General features: G+C 41.9%; 1 protein-coding gene across 1 annotated transcript in view; it reads left to right on the top strand.

The window, feature by feature from the left end:
• The window catches only part of Cdk6 (cyclin dependent kinase 6), a 177,186-nt gene that overhangs the window by 31,011 nt on the left and 126,266 nt on the right, over nucleotides 1-19,909 (top strand). The window contains exon 2 of the mRNA XM_057771599.1: nucleotides 13,528-13,663. Coding sequence (XP_057627582.1) covers nucleotides 13,528-13,663 — 136 coding nt within the window. The remainder of the gene's footprint in view (nucleotides 1-13,527; nucleotides 13,664-19,909) is intronic.

Consider the following 19,909-nt stretch of genomic DNA (forward strand, 5'->3'; position numbering starts at 1 on the left):
GATGTTCATCTTTTTTGTTCTTTTTTCTTTTGGTTTTTCGAGACAGGGTTTCTCTGTGGCTTTGGAGCCTGTCCTGGAACTAGCTCTGTAGACGAGGCTGGTCTCGAACTCACAGAGATCCGCCTGCCTCTGCCTCCCGAGTGCTGGGATTAAAGGCGTGCGCCACCACCGCCCGGCTCATCTTTTTTGTGTCTTCTCTGCTGGACCATTTATTTTGTTTCTACCAGCACTCAGTACAGTTCATAGAAAATAAGCACTTAATGATTTATTGATTAATTTATGTAAGATTATGATCAGCTGTCTAGTACAGGAGGCTAACTGACCTCAGGACATCATAGGGATATCAGGCTTAAAAGATCAAGGAAATCTGCAGTGCCCGTTTTCAAGAATCCCATTGACAATAGTAACTGTTAAAATGGTGTGAGGTGGGTTTCAGGTAAAGCGCAGTCATAGAGTGTCTGCTTAGCATGTTCAAAGCCCTGAACTCAAGCCTTAACACCTCCTCCTCCACCCCACCCCATCTGTCTGTCTGGAGGAGGAATCCAGTGTCCAAAATTTCCAACTGTGTGGAATATCTAGTTGCCTAATAGGTCTCCATAATAAAGGTGTTCTATGTTCTTAAAGAAATCTGACTTGTGGTTACATTTCCACATTTCTCGCTCTCTTAATAGCTGCTACTATCTGAAACTCCTGGGTGACCCTCAGGAGGGCAGGAGAGGAATCACATGTCTGATATGGCTACCAGGTCGTAAGTAGCCTATAGGCATGGTGTTGAGCAGCCCCAAGGAGGGCTTTGTCCAGGGGATGGGCTGTCGCTTGGTGCACTGAGGGTGGGGTAGTTGTGGGAGGAGTGAGCCTGAGCGTGGAATGGGGCCTCAAGCTGGAGATCCCAAACCTCCCAACCATCGTAGGTATATATGAATGCCAGTAGGGCTTCCACCTAAACATGTACAAGTTTTTATACCCAGCAAACCCATCCAGTTTCAGGGTCTTTACCGCTAAGCTGTTGAGATGAGAGAGTAGTGGCTCATTACAGTAATAATACAGTAGGCTGTATTATTTTCTGATATTTTCATACAGTTGACCTTAAATAGTTTCAAAATTTTCTCAGTTGTTATCAGTGTAATACCTGAAGGTTTTGTTAGAATAGACCTTATTTTAAAATGGTTTTTTATGAAGAGTGTTTTAAACACTGTTCTCAGTCATTTTGATTGCCCATTTCTTGATATTGGTAGAATGCTTCTTCTCCATTCTGCTCTGTTTGCCTGTTTTCTCATTTCTGAAAATACTTAGTAGAACTGCGTAACCTTTAAAGTCCCCTCTACTTAGAAAACATAGTTTTTCCTTGCTGGATTTTTCTTTGACTTACATAATAAATATTATTTAAAGTCTATAAGCTACCATTGTTTTTCTTTTGATCTGTGGTAATTCTGCTATAGTGCGTGTATGCGAGTTTCCTTCCACATTGAAATACAGATATATGTATATACATGTGTGCAAATTTGTGCATGTAAGTGTCCTTCCATTTCAAATACAGATATATGTACATACATGTATGCAAATTTGTGCATGTAAGTGTCCTTCCACGTTCAAATACAGATATATGTACATACATGTGTGCAAATTTACGTGTCCTTCCATGTTCAAATACAGATATTGTACATACATGTGTGCAAATTTGTGCATGTAAGTGTCCCTCCATGTTCAGATACAGATATATGTACATACTGTGTGCAAATTTGGGGGCCTTGGCACTGTCCACTGTTTTGTTTTGTCTTTTGGGGCAGGGTTTCTCACTGACCTCTGTCTCTCATCAAGTAAGCTAAGCTGGCTATCTACCAAGGGATAGCCTTTCTCTGCCTCACTGTTGATGAGTTTACAAGCATACATTACCACTTTTTGTTTTGTGGGTGGAGAGCTGGGAACTGCACAGCCAGCAGCACTCGTGCAGCCCCGGAGGACGACTCGAGACAATTCATGAGAGTCTGTTCTCCCCTGTGGATCCCAGGGATTGAACTCAAGTAGGTGCGCATGTCACCAGATGTGGCCCGCAGAGTGCCTTTACCCTTGGAACCACCTCACTTTTCCAGCCTGCCACTATCTTTGTTCCTGGGTTCTGAGCATTTGAAAGTAGACCTTTACTGACCAATGTCTCCCAGTCCCTAGTCCTGCTAGACTTTGAGCTCGTTCCTTCATTTTTTGGTAGTTGCTCTGTATTGGGTAGAGTACTGAAAATTATATGTCACCACTGGTAAATTAGTGATGCATATTATTTTTTTCTTCTCTAGTGAAATTAAGAATTGGCCTTGCTTAAATTATTAATTTTAAAGTTATATTTTCAGGATTAATTATCAGGATTTTAAGAATAAACTCAAAAGAAACAGGTTGAAGATAAAGAGGTGGGAAATAGAAGGACCTCCTTTCATTCTTGCAGAGAATTTGAGTTTAGTTCCAAGCACCCACTTAGTGACTCACAACCACCTGCAATTTCAGTTCCAGAGGACCCAACTCCCTCTTTTGCCCTCTGAGGACACCAGGCGCATACATGGTACACATTCACACAAAAAAGCAAACAAATGTGTATAAAAGTTGTTTTTATTAGTAAGCTCTTGTTGTAGAAAACCTAAATAAGAAAATACCAGGAACACTTATTTCATATTTTATCACCCAAAGATAACCACGGATAGCAATGCGAGTGATCCTGTGCCCTTTTGTTTACCTGTGTGGGATCTTACTATGAAAGCCTTCCTGTGCCCAGCAAATAGAGATCTGTAATGTAAGAGCCTAGTAGTATCTATCTGTGTGCTCTCTCTCTCTCTGTGTGCCTGTGTGTGTGAAGGAAGAAAGATCCTTACCAGTTTGCATTCCCAAAGTAATGGGGGCATTTTCAAAATACCCTGAAGATTATATATAGTTCTATCATTAGAAAAAAACCATGTCGTTTATGTTAGCTCATTTTGTACAACTTTGAATATTTTGTCACTGATTTTGTTAGTGTTACTTGATTTTTTTTATTTCTTTTTAAGTTACTACACAATGATCATTTGTGATTCCTTGAAAGGAACTGCTTCCTTGGCTGAGAACCTAATCGTAGGTAGCTGAGTGAGTTAGCACTGGGATAAAGTGGTTTACCTGAAAGGATGTGTGACATGCTAAGCTTGTTTCCCCTCCTAAGATTGTGCGGACAGTCTTCATCACGTGAGGCTTCCTAGGTTTGGCTGCTTCGTCATTTTTCCTCAAGAGAGGCCCAGGCTGGAAAACAGGGTTTTACAGGTCAGGAATGGAACGAGAACTGAATGTTGAAAGTTGTCCAGAATGTTCCGCACTGTATGTGACTCAAGCCAAAACTGTTCGCTTCACTTTTAAAAATACCTCTTAACTCTTCTATTCTTGGAATCAGAATATCTTTTTCAAGCCCTTTTTGGAGAATTGCAGTGTATCATTTTTCTAAATAGTCAAGGCACACGAGGCCAAGCGATCCGAAGTCTTTAGCGTCTCCGTTTTTCCTGTGACATTTCTGAGCGTGATTTTTCCCAGCAGCTCCTCACCCGTGTGTGTGTGTGTGTGTGTGTGTGTGTGTAGCATTCACAATGAGAGCTCTGCATTGCTGACCCTTGCTTTTCATGCAACAGAACAGCGATTTCAAATCTGGTCCCATTACCCCTGCTTTCTGTCTCTGTAGTCTACACAAAGTACAGAAGCTTTTTCTGCTCATTTTTTGCTCCTATTTTGCTTGACTTCTACCTAAACATCTTTATTAAGATGTAGTATGAACAGCATGAAATTCACCTGTGTCAGTGTGCAGTTTAGGGATTGTTCCAGTACATTTACCAAGTTTGTGCAACGACCACCGTGATCTAAATTTAGTATGTTTTCATCACCCCAGAAAGAAACCGGCCACACACAAGCATTTGTTCCCCTTTCTTCCAGCAGCCCCTATGCCCCCAATCCTTGGCAACTAACTGTTCAGTCTATTTTTAACTCTACAGATCAGCCCGTTTCTCTACACTTCATATAAATAAAACCGTGAAGGTTTATCCAGTATAGTACGTAGCCAGATTTCTTTTTACTACCACCTAAGATTCCGTGTATGGGTGTGCCGCTTTTCTAGGTGTTTTGGTTTTGCCTTTTGGCTATTAGGAATGATGCCACAAGTCTAAAACCAGGACTATCTCACAGAGTTGCTGTAACATTAAAATGTCAAAATAGTCTAGGCATAGCCAGCAAGTCAGGAGGAGACAGGTGAAAATTTCATATTAAATGCAGTATGGCAGAGCCCTCTAGGCTCAGCAGCAGCTACAAAGTCCGGCGTACTCACTGTGCCGTGTTCTCTTGGTAACATCTCTAAGTACCTTCTCCTGAACTTCTCCTCCTAAGCTGTCATCCATTCTGTAGCCATTTCCTGGTACTTACTGGGTGCTGGATGCTGCCCTGGTTGTGTTGGAGAGGAGAGAACCATCAGGAGCTTCCAGTTCAAGGCTGCTCATGTTAGCTACTCTGTATTATCTAGGATTGGGGTCCCCTGTCCCCAGGTGCCATGGGCTTGGAGTTCTCCAAGTCATTAGCTAGCCTTGGTCTTTTATTGGGATGTAGATGCTTCATGTCTTAAGTTAACTGTTCTTCAGGAGGTTAAGGTGATGAGAAGCTGTAGCCAGGGTTGGTGAATTATTCTTTACTCAAATATAAACCCAAGTAGTCTGCCGTTTTTGCGGTCAGTGAGTTTCTTCTTCTGGCGGGATCGGTCAGCTTCGTGTTCCTTTAGAATTTTCAGAACCATTAAGTTCTAGACTCAGCAAAACTTATGAACTCCTCTCTGCTTAGATGCTGACCCCCCTTCTTGGGTTTGTGGAGGCAATGATTCATAGAGTGACTCAGCTTTTTAGTCCTGTTACCATTGTCTTGCCTACAAAACAAGAAATAAGAAATTTTGTAAATTTTCTTATTTCCGCTCTAATTTTCCTTTTTTCCACAGAGTTAATGGCAGTCAGCTCGGCAGTGAGATTGCCACCTCATTTCTTCAGTGCCTCTGGTTCAGGGCGGATTGGAGGAGTTGCTACAGGACAGGGGGCCGCTTGATTCCTGCTGGTCCACGCTCACTTGAAGAGTTCTTTTTTATTGTGAGCAGAGCAAGACGTAGGCATCCAGGATCCTGTCTGCCCCCGAGCTGTCCTCTGTAGCTTATTTGTGATCCGTCGTCACTCCAGTTGTCACTGGTCATGTTCAGGAATGGTTCCATACACAGATTTTACTGTTTGCTTTATTTTCTGTGTTTACCGTAGTGCAAGGCATGTCTTGTAAACTTGTCCAGTTTCAGGAATTCCCAGTTCATCATGAAACATTTTTTTTTTGGTCAAAAAAATATTAAGTCACAGGACCACAGTTCCCAGGTGCCTATAAGAAGAAGCTGAAAGTAGATTGCTGGAGACCCTGGAAGGAGGTGAACTGTGAGCTTCCTGCGGCACTCTCCCGCTGCAGGAACACAGTGGTGAAGGGCACGGAGGAACTGAACTCCACAGCCCACTAGATTTGCATAAGGGCTTTCTCTGGCTTGAACCCTTTGCTAATTTAATGTGCTGGTATATTGTACTTTCCACAGTAGGTAATGAGAGGGTGTTGTTTAGTTGTATATATCAGGAGCACACACCATTGGGTGTTGGACTCAACCTTTCATTGAAATGATTTACCTTCACATTACTTTTAACTCCTGTCTTCCCTGATTCCTTTTCTTTTTTAGTTTCTATTCTTGTGAACGATGAGCTGGGCTGTACCCTCCTCTTTTGTTCCATAAAAATGTCTGGTCACATCAAGAACCTCACCTAGGAATTAGTGTCTTGAAACTGTCCCAGATTGGCCTTGAACTCACCTTGTACTTGATGATGACCTTGACCTTCAGCTTCTGAGCATGTGATTACAGGCATATGCCAACACAACCTGCTAATAGCATGCAGAGGAACATACACAAGGCTTCTTACATGGGAAACAAGCTTATCCCTAGGCCCTCATCCCTAAATCCCTAGGTAAATCCTTAAGGAAGTCACAGGGCCCCTTAGCAGAACCTGTCATGCGTGCATGCTGCTGTCAGCTGCTCTTGCTCTGTCGACAATGCTGATGGAGCCAGAAGTCTGTACAGGTGTGGAGAGCAGTGTTTTCTAAAAAAACCTCTCACTCCTGGACCCAAGTATATTGATAAATAAAATAATGTAAGATGAAACATGGACTGATGATAAATTGAATAATTATACTCAATAGTATATTCAATAAATTGAATAAAAACAGTTTTCTGTATTTTAATTAAATGGATAGGGTTGTTAATTTTACACAAAGAGGTAAATCTTGGCTGCACATGTGATAGATATAAAAGAGCATATTCAGTGTTTTCCAGAGGTGATCAATAATCTGATTTTCTAATTGTCAGTGCTGAGAAACCATTTTGAATGAATAAATACATAGTACAAAATGACAAAACATTTTTAGATGGGGCCACTTCAAAAGTATTTTGAGATTTTGTCCAAATTCCAAGCCAGAATTCATTTAATGACTTTTTACAAAACCCATCAGCAGCTCAAAACAGCAGCTTTAAAAATGAAGTATTATAAAGGAGCAGTCCAGAGATAACCTAATTTGATACCGGACATGCTGTTTGACAGTAGGAGAACATTCTTTGCTTCCCATAACGAAACTGCTATATTTCTGTAACAGCAGATATCTTTGTGTGTGCAGTGAATACCAGTGTGACCTGAGGAATTCCAAGCTGGGCCCCTTGGTGGTGCAGAGCCTGGCAGCATCCACAGTGAGAAGAGCTCACGCTGTGTGCAGTACGAGGGACGTGTGCAGTGTAAAGTGCACAGATTGTGTGCAGTGGGAAGGGCACTTTCTGCAGTGGAAGTTTGCCATAGCCGGAAGCTCCTTGAATATGCTAATGTGTTTTAATCTTCAATTATTTTATAGTTGTATGTTCAGAAAGCTTTTCTGTTGCCACACACTCTGCCAGCCCATTATTCAGCCCCCAACCCCACGTGGAGTTGTGACTGTGTCGGGAGCTGTGACTCAGAGGACACTGACACCGCTCCCGTGTGTGGACGTCGCTGAAAGTCACATGTAGACCTGTTGAAGATAGTAATTTCAACATATTTATAGATGTCTTATGACTATCTCTTTTAGAAATACCATGACTCATTGTGCATTATTTCAGGTGGGTCTCTGTATGTGAGCCCCATACATGATTTGCCGTAGGTTAGAGCTTTTTTTTTTTTTTTCTGTAAGTAATAAAATCCCAATTCACATTCAGAAATGTGACTTCGCTAGCCCAGGTAACTTTTCTAAATGCAGAAAGTAGATCGGACAGAATAGGCTTCAGCAAGTACTTTAAAAAGGTCCCAGGCCAGGCGGTGGTGGCGCACGCCTTTAATCTCAGCACTCGGGAGGCAGAGGTAGGCGGATCTCTGTGAGTTCGAGACCAGCCTGGTCTACAGAGGTAGTTCCAGGAAAGGCTCCAAAGCTACAGAGAAACCCTGTCTCGAAAACCCAAAAAAAAAAGGTCCCCCCGAAACCGTCCCGTGATAGGTGGACTAGAGTGGCAAGGGCAGCCCCCAGCTGGTACAGGCTCTTGGTTCTTCCTGGGACCAGTTCTCAGGCTTCTGTCAGTCCCTCTGACTAATTGTCTCTGGACACATTTTCCGCATGCTTTCCCTGCCCCACATCTCTCAGGAACTTAGACTGAGTGTGGCACCTGCGCGTGCTAAGTGCTAGCGCATGTCTAGCGACCCTGCAGAATCGCCGCCCCCTTCAGCAGCTGTCCGTGGCAAATACTTCTGGAGTTTGTCATTTCATGCTCACGATGAGCCATTGCATACCTAGTCTGTACTTCTGGAGCAAAAAGAGCCATGTAGCCACTGTCCCGTAGTGTGCGGCTCGTGAGAGGAGTGAGCCGTCGTTTGGTTCACCAGCCGTGCCCACCACATGCACTTCATGGAGTTCTACGATTAGATACGGGGGGCGGGGATCCTCTGCTCTAGTTCATTAAGAATTTGTTATGTCCCTTAGGCAGCCGTGCCAGACAGCGCTCAGCTCTAGAACTATTTGGTGTCCAAACAATGACGAGTGTAAGAAGTCAGGAAAACCTGACAGGAAAAAAGTTCTCTTAGAACTTCCTGCTTTCAGTCATGGTATAATCACAGCAAATAATACAGATTTCCCTTTTATTATAACCACAATAGAAAAGCAGAGGTTGTGTTGACACGGCTCGTTGTTTGGGAGATATTTGTGAATTGTAAACTTTGGAAATCCCAAAACTGCTGGATGCAATCCCATCCAATAGCTGAAGGCAGCTTGCCTCCACAGTAGGTTCTGAGCAGCAAGTTAAATTGAGAAGGGTGAACGGGAAGCAGCCATTAAGAATTACAATGGATAGGATGCAAAGTTAATTCAGGGAATGTTTTGTTAGATGATTACATCACAGGACAGCAGGAAAACTGAGTGTTGTGCTGGACTCTGCTTGTTGTCTGCCCTGCAGCTGCAGGTCAGGACCCTAGAGACAGCATGAAAGGTAGCTAGCTCATTTGATGGAATAGTTAGGGGTTAGCTACCTTCACCATGAAATTATAACAACCTGTATTTTGGATTGTGTTTAATCTGCTAAACTGGATGCATAGCCTCAATACATACTGAGAGCCTCTTCTTATGTGGGAGGCAGAGGCAGGCGGATCTCTGGGAGTTCGAGGCCAGCCTGGTCTACAAGAGCTAGTTTGGGACGGGTACCAAAGCTACAGAGAAACCCTGTCTCGAAAAACCAAAGGAAAAAAAAGTATACCTTCTCTCAAGGTATCTCTTTCTTTGCTCTCCCTCTCTGTCCTTTACCCAACTTGACCTTCTGATCCCCCATGTTCTCCTCCCTGCTCCTCTTCCTCCCTCCTAACTCCCCTACAGTCCCCCTCCCCTTACACTGCAGTTTACTAAGGGGATCTTGTCTACTTCCCCTTCCTGGTGGGGGTGGGGGTGGGGATGATCCATGCATGTGTCTCTTATAGTCCTCCTTGTTTCCTGGCTTCTCTGGGGTTCTAGACTGTAGGCTGGTCATTCTTTGCTTTATGTCTGATACCCAGTTATGAGTGAGTACATACCATGTTTGTCTTTCTGGGTCTGGGTTACCTCACTCAGGATGTTTTTTTCTAGATACATCCATTTGCCTGCAGATTTCAAGATGTCATTGTTTTCTACCACTGAGTAGCACTCCATTGTGTATTTGTACCACATTTTCTTTATTTTCTTTGTCTTTGGTTTAGGGACATCTAAGTTGTTTCTAGGTTATGGCTATTATAAATAATGCTGCTATGAATATAGTTGGGCAAATGTCCTTGTAGTATGAGTGTGCATCTTTTGGGTATATGCCCAAGAGTGGCATTGTGGGATTAGCAAGAAACCAGGCACTAGGGAAATTCCCAGGAATGGAATCCACAAGGATAACCCCAACTAAGAATCTAAGCATTAGTGGAGAGGATACCTTAACTGTCCTTCCCCTGTAATTAGATTGATGACTACTTTAATTGTCATCATAGAACCTTCATCCAGCAACCGATGGAAGCAGATGCAGAGATCCACAGCTAAGCAGTTGGGCCAACCTCCTGGAGTCCAGTCATAGAGAGGAAGGAGTGATATTAAAAGCAAAGGGGCCAAGACCATGATGGGGAAACTCAGAAACAACTGACCGAAACAAGTGGGAACTCACTGACTCCAGACTGACAGCTGGGGAGCCTTCATAAGACTGAATGTTGACTTATGTTGACAGTTGTGTGGCTCGGGCAGTTTTGGGGACCACCAGCAGTGGCACCAGGATTTATCCCTAGTGCATGAACTGGCTCATTTCCTATGGAGGGATACCTTGCTCAGTATAGATACAGCAGGAGGACCATGGTCCTGCTTCAAGTGATCTGACAGACTTTGTTGATGCCCCCTGGGATGGGTGTGAGTTGGGGAGAAGGTAGGGGGAGTGGGAGAACTGGAAAAAGGGGGAACTGGGATTGGTATGTAAAATAAGATTGTTTTAAAAATAAAAAATATAAATATCTTTAAAATTTTTTTTAAGTATACCGTCATGAGTTTGTTCACAATGTGTGTGCAGGCACCCTTACAGAGCCCTGCAGGTGATTGTGAGCTTCCATGTGGGTGCCGGAACAGTAAGCACACTCTGAGCTGCTGACCCAGCTCCCTCATCCTCACTCTTTTGGGTGGATGTTTACTCAGGTCACACAGTACAAGTTGTGATACTGAGTGGTGTTTCCCTCCGAAGGTCGTCTGAGAATTATCATTTATTTGCTCATGGTCAGTACAATGTGCATACATTCTTCCTACGAAAATATAGTCATGAAGTCATTGAAATGGAATTTTTTCAGCTTACTGAGTATTTTAGAACATCATAAATGTTGACTAATGTAAGAAATCTTACAGTGGGAGTTATTTCCCAGTGTTTACGATCAAATGCTCAGGCCTATCTTACTCCTTGATTTTGTAAGTCTGGGAGATGTGGGCAGTCTGGTGACATTCTTCATTGATTTATACAGATAGATTATGGATCGTTAGTGTTCATCCAAATGCCAGAGACCTTGCTTTACTTTATTTATGTTATGTATGAACATAAATAAAACACTTACTATATGGAAATGTCTGTTTTTTGCCCACCAAAATGACTACTATTTGATCTGGAGTAATTTTAGAGAAATCCATAGACAAAAAGACATAATGAGGATTATGTCCTAGAATTTCCAGAATTAATATTCACAACTGTTGACTGAAAATGTATTTTCTATCCATTACAATTAATGCAACTATTAACTTGTAGTATGTTTACTGAACAGTTAGAGTGACTTTATGTTATAGTGAAGAGCAGTACTTTTCTAAATGTTGTCTTTGAAGTGGTCCAACTATGGCAGGGGTTCTCAAGTTCCTCATTCTGCAGCTGTTTAATACAGTTCTTCATAACATTATCTTCATTGCTACTTCATAATTGTAATTTTGATAATGTTATGAGTTGTAACTATCTGATAAACCAAATATCTGATGTGCAACCCCAGGGTTGCAACCCACAGGTTGAGAACTACCAATCTATACGGCTAGCACTGGCACATGGAAGGGAGGAGCCTATTGATTATCTCTAAGGGGATTGTGATCCTCTACTTTCTGAGTTAACACACCTAAAGTTTGAAGGTAGTGTCTCCTTGAACCTGGATGAGCAGCTTCTACAGAGCACCTAGTTTTATAGCTCACAATATGTAAGTACATGCATAAATATCCATACAGAGGCTGGAGAGATGGCTTAGCAGTCAGAGCATTTGCTGCTCTTGGAGAGGACATGAGTTCAGGTCCTAGCACCTATAAGCCAGCTCACAGCCATCTGTAATTCCTGTATTAGGGAATCCAGAGGCACCAAATATACACATCATAGCACGTACATGCAGGCAAAATACTTACACATGAACTAAAAATAATACTTTGCTGTATGCATTGTCACACAACTGGTTAAATTCATTCCACTTTAAAAATTTTTTCCTATACTTATTTAAGGCAATCAGCAATGGCTTCTTAAAGCTCAACTCTACCTATCTTCTTCTGCATCCCTAGTATGGAGCCGAGGGACCTTAGGTAAAGTTGGCGTATATTAATATTTTGAAGAACAAGGTATTATATAATGAAAAGCAGCTTGGGTGGTTAGATGCTATTCATGAATTGTGTCGTACAAGTCTTGGAAACGGTTTCAGTGTGATTGAGCAATGTTGCATAGTGCCAGAGCTGTTAGGCAATTTCAAGACAACGGTTTGAGGAGCAGGTGACCTTTGGCTCAACTGTGTTATGTCCCCGTCACGTATTTTTCTTCTTCTGAAAAATAATAGCAGAAACACTCGGGGGGGGGGGGGTGTGGCAGATGCTCCTGTAACTATTAGAGTTCTTAAACTGGAGCTGCTACTAACTCCAGCAAGTGATGACCAGCACACTTTTTATTAAGGAATGTCTTAGTGCTAATGGGCGTCATATCTAGAGTGAGACTTGAGAAACCTGGCTGTAATGGCCTGGCTACAGTGTGTGTATTTGATTTCATTACATCCCACTTTGGGTTCGTTATAGTTTCATTGCAAAGATAAAGAAGCATCTGGTACAGAGAAGCTTGCTGATTTTGCAACTCTTTTCTTTCCTTTGAGAAGAAGTAGTTGAGAGAGGTGGTTAATAGTCATAAGGTGGCTCAAAGCTGCTTATGTACAAACCGTCAGTCAGGTTCATAGAGCTGTTTTGATAGACTCCCAAGGCTTCCATAGCGTGGGTTTCATAGTTTATTATAAATTGAAACTGATTACAGTGTTCTGTAGATGTTAAAATTTAAGATAGATTCAGAAAGACGTACCAAATTTGAAGCCCATGTACCCCAAAAATACAGTAGTGTGACCCAGTAAACCAATTAGGCCTTATAAATTTAATAGAAGTAACATTCAGATTGAAGCAAGGCAATGTACCCAGTGAACAATTTCTGGAACAGGTTTTTCAGTCTGTAAAAGAAAACATAATATGAAAGAAGTTCCCATACATCTTAGTTAATGCTGACTTCTTTAACTCTTCCGACAGCTTGGTGGGACTGTAGTGCACGAGACAGTGCTCAACTAAAGGGCTTTCTGTCCTTGGCCCTGGCGGTTCTCTGGATCAAGGAAGGCTCTTTCTGTACCGTTTGTTTATCTGAGTCTTTATTACTTTTCCAGTGTATCTCTTCTTTCAGTTTCGCGGTGTTGGCCTGATAATCAAGTTATTTAGCAGAACCATCTTACTGTATGCGTAGTCTGTTTTTTATGATTTGTATAAACATTTGGAATTCATACTTTGACCGCTTTTGGAGTCTATATAGCATTTTATTTGTTATAGTCCCTATTCTGTACAACAGTTTTCTAGTGAATAAAACACTGCTGCTATCCTGAGAATACATTATTTTTTGTCAGCTGTTTAAAACAAATAATAAAAGCTTAGTTGTTTATGGTATGATTCTGGATGAGAGTTGGAATTAAAACTAATTGAGAGTTTATACTATTCCTAGGGCAATAGTTTGTCTCACCAGGATGAGAAGACTGTCTTTGAAACGTTTCTCCGTAGTCCACCATACTTGCTCTAACAGCCATCGTTGTTCTAGGAAGCTTTGCAGAGTCCACTATGTCCAGAGAACACTTAATTTCTCAGCTTGTGAGCTAAGCATTGTCAGAATTATTTTTGTGTGGTTGCAAGTTTTTCAAGCCATTTCCATCAACAAATTCTCTATAAACATTTAGTTAGTTGAGATACTCTGGGCATTTATATTTAATCTCCCGTCATGTTACTTTGTGACTGATACTTGGGCAATCTGGGTTTCACTGTTCCTCTGCTGAGCTTTGAGATGGTTATGAAACCAGCAGATCCCATTAGGCCCTCAACTATATGGTGGAATCGAGGGGTACACGGAAGGTGGACGGTTACCACTTGGCTCATTTACATCTACTCATTCTTGTTGGTTCCCCCTTATAGGTTGTTTGACGTGTGCACTGTGTCACGAACAGACAGAGAAACCAAACTTACACTAGTGTTTGAGCACGTTGATCAAGACTTGACCACCTACTTGGATAAAGTTCCGGAGCCCGGAGTGCCCACAGAAACCATAAAGGTACCAAGCATCACACTTTTGTCTGAGTAGACTAGCCACCGTCACAGCTTACTCAACACCAATTTTCGTGTGAAAATTGCTAGAATTGGTGTTTTTGAAACTTAATATACAGTTCGGAATGTCAACTAAATAAAATGGTCAAAAAATGGAAAATCATCTAGTCCATCTACTAAGTATCTTCAAAGAGTAGGATCGCAGTCCAGTTTAATTGTAGGGTAAATTAAAATTTAAAAAAACCTTAATTTTAATGCACATTAAAATTCTTTAAAACTAATATTTGTGTATTATCTGCCCCTAATCTTATAAGGTATGGTATAACAGACATCGCTCAGTTTATCCTGGTGTTCTTGTTCTTTAAGAGATAAATTTTTAGATGTCAAAGTTATATTATGCATTATAATTATATGCTGATTCTCAGACATATTCATTTGACTCTTTCTGTTTGCTTGTTTTGTTTTTTCCAATTCTTCGGGGGGTTTTGTTTGTTTTTTAGTCTAAATGACAAGTAATAATCTTGGTATTCAACGATAATTAAACATGCTTTCTGCCCTTCATGGTCAACAAGCTAGGAAGTATATTGACTACAAACAAATTCTTCCTTTAAGATTAATGAAAAAGCTACTCAAAATGTTTTGATGGTCTAGCCTGTTATTCTGCTAAGCTTCATTTTCTGGTCCATCTGTTAAATCTGTGGCTGTCCCCACAGAGTAAGAAATGTCCTTTGGGTGGTGGCTGGTTGGTGTCCCCGGATACTGATGCATTCTGACTGCGACATAATAAGTGGCTGTGTGTTTGGGGTTAGGCTAGTAAGAGTGCAGTTTTCTCCCATCTAGCTTTCATTAAAGAGTGAGATAAATAGTGGTGGTTTCATTTATCTGTGCAGTTTGAAGGCCAGGAAAGCCTTCAACATGTAGGATTTCTGATCTCTTGGCCTCTTCACTCTGCACCCTCTTCCTCTGGCATTATATTCCACTCCTGTGATTTCATTTCTTTTCTTTGTGTTCTTGGTCCAGAAACTCCAATATTGTGCCTACAGAGCAGGGTCTTAGTCCTTTCTGCTCACTGTCTCCTGACCGCATTGAACAATTGCCAGTTTTTTATGTGGTCTGACTTCTGACCTAAGCGGCCCTCATGGAGCTTCTCACAGTCCTAAGGCCCGCCCAGATGTGTGTGATGTGCTCTCAGTCAGTCCTCTCTCTCTAAGTCTGCCCAGATGTGTGTGATGTGCTCTCAGTCAGTCCTCTCTAAGTCTGCCCAGATGTGTGTGATGTGCTCTCAGTCAGTCCTCTCTCTCTAAGTCTGCCCAGATGTGTGTGATGTGCTCTCAGTCAGTCCTCTCTAAGTCTGCCCAGATGTGTGTGATGTGCTCTCAGTCAGTCCTCTCTAAGTCTGCCCAGATGTGTGTGATGTGCTCTCAGTCAGTCCTCTCTCTCTAAGTCTGCCCAGATGTGTGTGATGTGCTCTCAGTCAGTCCTCTCTAAGGTCTGCCCAGATGTGTGTGATGTGCTCTCTCAGTCAGTCCTCTCTAAGGTCTGCCCAGATGTGTGTGATGTGCTCTCAGTCAGTCCTCTCTAAGTCTGCCCAGATGTGTGTGATGTGCTCTCAGTCAGTCCTCTCTCTCTAAGTCTGCCCAGATGTGTGTGATGTGCTCTCAGTCAGTCCTCTCTCTCTAAGTCTGCCCAGATGTGTGTGATGTGCTCTCAGTCAGTCCTCTCTAAGTCTGCCCAGATGTGTGTGATGTGCTCTCAGTCAGTCCTCTCTAAGTCTGCCCAGATGTGTGTGATGTGCTCTCAGTCAGTCCTCTCTCTCTAAGTCTGCCCAGATGTGTGTGATGTGCTCTCAGTCAGTCCTCTCTTAGGTCTGCCCAGATGTGTGTGATGTGCTCTCTCAGTCAGTCCTCTCTCAGTCTGCCCAGATGTGTGTGATGTGCTCTCAGTTCTCCCAGGTCTGCCCAGATGTGTGTGATGTGCTCTCTCAGTTAGATATCGGCTCATCTGCCTTTGAGTAGTTGTTGCACACTCCACTTCGTGGTATTTTCCGCCCTTGTGATTATTTATGTGTATATCTTACCTATTTGTAGTACAATCATATGTGCTGGTTGGCATACTCGATTTGTATACATAGGGACACAATAAATAAGACATGCTGCCAGACTCCTTTTAGATATAATTATTTCAACCAATACATTAAATGCAAATGATCATTGGCCCTTTCTGATGTAATTCTTCTATCAGTTATTCCATGATACTTTTTAAAATAAGAAAACAAAGTAAGCATATATTTATAGTCCACATTTCCAGCTCCATAGAATTTTTTTTTTTTTTGAGTTTCAAATGTTCTCCTAAGATGTCAGAGGATGATGAGTGAAATTGTTTGCAGAAAAAATTGTATATTTTAAAGGTTTGATAACCCAGAGTGGTACAGTGGGCCTGGGAGATTCTTGTGTGTGTGTGTGTGTGTGTGTGTGTGTGTGTGTGTGTGTGTGTGTGTGTGAAATCAAACATAATAGGAAAAGAAGCAGGCGTGATTGTGGGTCACCAGAGTTGGATTAGTGCGAGCATGCCTGTGTGTGTGCCATCTGTATGCGTGCATGTCTCTGTGTGTACATGCATCTGTGTGTGCATGGGTGCTGGAGGTTGGTTACCAGAAGACTGAAATTCTCCTGGAAGCTGAAGAGTCTCTACAGCCATGAGAATTGGTAGCTCTCTAGATTAGTTACTAGAAGTGAGGTTGGGAGGCAGGCCATTAATTAGAATTGATGGCCTATGGTGAAGAATATGATGAGTGTTCTCAAAGTGGCATGTAACCATGATCAAATAAAAGTAATGTGTGTGTAAGTGCAAAGGTCTCTGCTTAACCTTAAAGAGTAACTAAAACCTCCTTGTTTTCATCCTTAATTTTTAAAAATAGCCCTCAATTGATCGATTTCTTTTTCATTTTTACTGATTAGTATGTTTCTAACCTGAATGGTGTTATGACAGGAGTATAAATCCACCTTACAGGCTCCTCTCATTGAGCCCTCCTTCCCCGCTGGTTGGAACACTGAGGAGGAGGACCAGCTGGAGGAAGTGGGTACTTCGTACTTCTGGTCAGGAAGATGTGAGCAAGCCACTGACACACTCACCATCAACTGCTTGTGTCCGTGACACTCTTGTCACAGTGACTTTCCCATCACACTGGAGTGTACCCCCTCAGACCATGAGACCAAACAGATTCTTGGTCCCCTAATTTGTCCTGTAAGGTGTTTATTTAGGAGCTTATACAACCATTAAATAGTTAGGTTAAAGGTGTAACTGACATCCATCAAATGGAAAGTTAGGTTAAAAGTATAATTGATACAAATCTTTTTACTAGGCACTTGTATCTTTTGTTTTGGTGATTGACTGATTTTTTAGGAGTTGGTGTACAGGTTAAGTACATTGTTGGTTGATGTTTTCAAGCATGGACGTGGAGAACAGAAATATTTGTTGTACAGAAGGTCTATTTATGCCAAGTCTCTTTGAGCCAGTGAATGTTATTATGTTGAATGGTTTACTAAGAACACAAAAACGGATTCTTTCTATAGAATGTTCTGTGGAATAAGACTCTTTTTAGAAAATACTGAGAGATTATTTGTTCGGTGTTTAGGGGTGAAATTATTTGTTTGATGATCAAGGGCTGAAATGCACATTTAAAGAGAGAGAGAGATGGCAGACATTCTCAGTCTTTATTTGAGCATTTTCAGGTACAAACACCTCACCTGTCTTCGGCTTTTTGCACGTGGTACCGAGGTGTTCTTTAGAGTCATCCCAGAAGCTAGGAGGTTAGAAATACTGTACTGATATAACATGCTATGTTTTCAAAATAGTCGTAAACTGGAAAATATTTTAATGTAAAGCAGATACATATTTAAAAATCAAGATAAAAAGCATGGAAGATGATTTAGGACAGGGACTTTGTCCTTTACCATCTGTTTTCCAAGGTGATCTCTTGGCTCTGTTCACCTGTTAGTTTGCCACCTATAATAAAAATATTCCAGTGCTTATTGGGGTACTCATTGTAATAGGATGGCAGGACTGGATAGAACTAGAATATTTCATCATGTCTGGACAGAGATAAAATCTTTATCATTTAATCAACATCTTCGTTAGAAAACAAATACCTCTCAGAGAACAGTTTTTCAGATATTCGAGTAATATTTGTTTTGAAAAAACAAAAACTCATGAAGCTTTACGTAGTTGTTCAGGTTGATACTTGGGTCCATTTGTAGGGGACATGCTTCCGTTACTGCATGGTTTTCCCATCAGCCTTGAATAAAGGAAGTCACTGGCTATGCCTGAGCTGAAGATCACCTCTGAGAAACTGTAATAATAATGATAGTGATAATAATAATTGTAGGACCCTGTCAGGACAAGCTCAATAGAGGCCTGAGTCTCAGTGGTTTACCCTGAGGCAACACCTGGTTCTGACAAAGACCACAAACTGAGTCCACCCAGGTACCGCTCAGGAACAGACCATCCAAAGGAAATTCCCAATGTTCCAACCATCATAGATTGGATCACCTGCCAGCACACTCACCGGGACACCCCTAGACAAATGTCAGCCAATCAGGGGTCCCAGACCTTAGAAATCCCTCACCCCCACCATGGCATTGCTACTATAAAAACCCAACTCTGAGTTGGGGGCCCTCTGATCACTCCATTACATGGAGAGACCAAGTTTGCACACTTGTTTAAGAATAAAAGCTCTCTGCTTTTAATACAGGGCTTGGTCTCCTAGTTGGTTTGGGGGGATTTTGTGATCTAGACACCATCATCATCATTATAATAAAGAAAACTATAAGACACTGCTTCTTCCAACATTTTCAAAGTAAATTTCTAGGTAAAATGTTCTAGATGTGCAAACCTCACCTTGAAGGTGTTGTGGTGGTCTTTAGGTCCACCGATTCTTGTTTGATGATGACATTTGCATAGAAAGCTTGTTGGCTGCTCTACTGTGAAACCAACAAGTAGCTTGATGTGACTTTGTTGGCATAGCTGGCTTTCCTCTTTCTAATTCAGACTATCGTCTTCGAGTCTGTTTGTGGAGTTGAGTTTCCACCTTTACTTTTCATCTTCATGCATCCATCTGTCGCAGGGGTCAAGAAGGTGTCAGAACGTTCATTCTCCATATTTCTCAGTCATCTGCAGTAGAAGGAGCCATATGGCAGAGTACCGAGGAGAGAGTCCTCTGTGAGGGAGGAATTCCTTTCCAGAGCAGAACTGGGTGCCTGCCCTCTTGCACTGAACCCCGTCTTGTGTACTGGCACTCGCCAGCAGATCAGCTTTTCTAGGGTCTGGCCCAGAGTCTTCAACTCACTTAGGTTTATTCCTTGGACATTCTGCTGGTACAACATATTTAATGAAATGGACGGTATCATTTCATGAGAATAAAGCACAGAAGAAACACACAGATCAGTAGCTTCTCTAAAACAGGACCAGATTCTTCGCCCTCAAGACCATATGGCCTCACGGAGTTGCGGGATAAAAATTATGTCCATGTATCCCTATGATAAATGAATTCAATGGAACCGGAGAGAGAGAAAAAAGCTCAAGGTTTATGTCTGTGTGGGTAATTTTCTCAGTGAATTAGATTTCTTTTTATCTTCAGTTCGATGGTTTTTGGAGCTTCTGTTGGTTTTGCTGTTTTCAGTAAGAGATAAAATGTACTATTAGGTTTATTTTACAAAACCCAGACCTCAGAGACCAACACACACACTCTTGATAACTCCTGCTTTCTGCCTCTGGGAAACAATCTGTTTTTGTGACTAATATCTGCTTGTAATAAGCAGTGCCTGATGTCGGAATGGAATGCCCTAAGCTAATTCATCCTTGTCTGCTTGACATAATGCAAAGTGACTGGTCCCATGTGCAGCAAGTGAGAGTCTCCCAGCTCTTCCTCTTCTGCTCTTAAAGAAACCAAACCCTGGCCCCTTGCAGCTCCTGGTGGTCTCTGCTTTGCCTGAATTACAGCAGGTGATTTGTCCTATCTTTGCAGGACACAGAACAAATTAACATGAAAATATCGCTTCTCAGAAAACAAGGCAGGCTTGAATACCCTGTCACTGCTGGTCATTAGCCATCTGCCGCCAGCGCTCACACTGTTTATCACAGTGGAAATTCAAGAGCAGATGTTGCATAATAAGGTGATCCCCAAAAAAAACAAGGCAAAAAATTCAAAGAACAAATTCTCAACAGTGAAAATAAAGATCTTGGGCCGAAATTGTAT

Source organism: Chionomys nivalis, chromosome 1, assembly GCF_950005125.1.
Source record: "Chionomys nivalis chromosome 1, mChiNiv1.1, whole genome shotgun sequence".
Classification (NCBI taxonomy): domain Eukaryota; kingdom Metazoa; phylum Chordata; class Mammalia; order Rodentia; family Cricetidae; genus Chionomys; species Chionomys nivalis.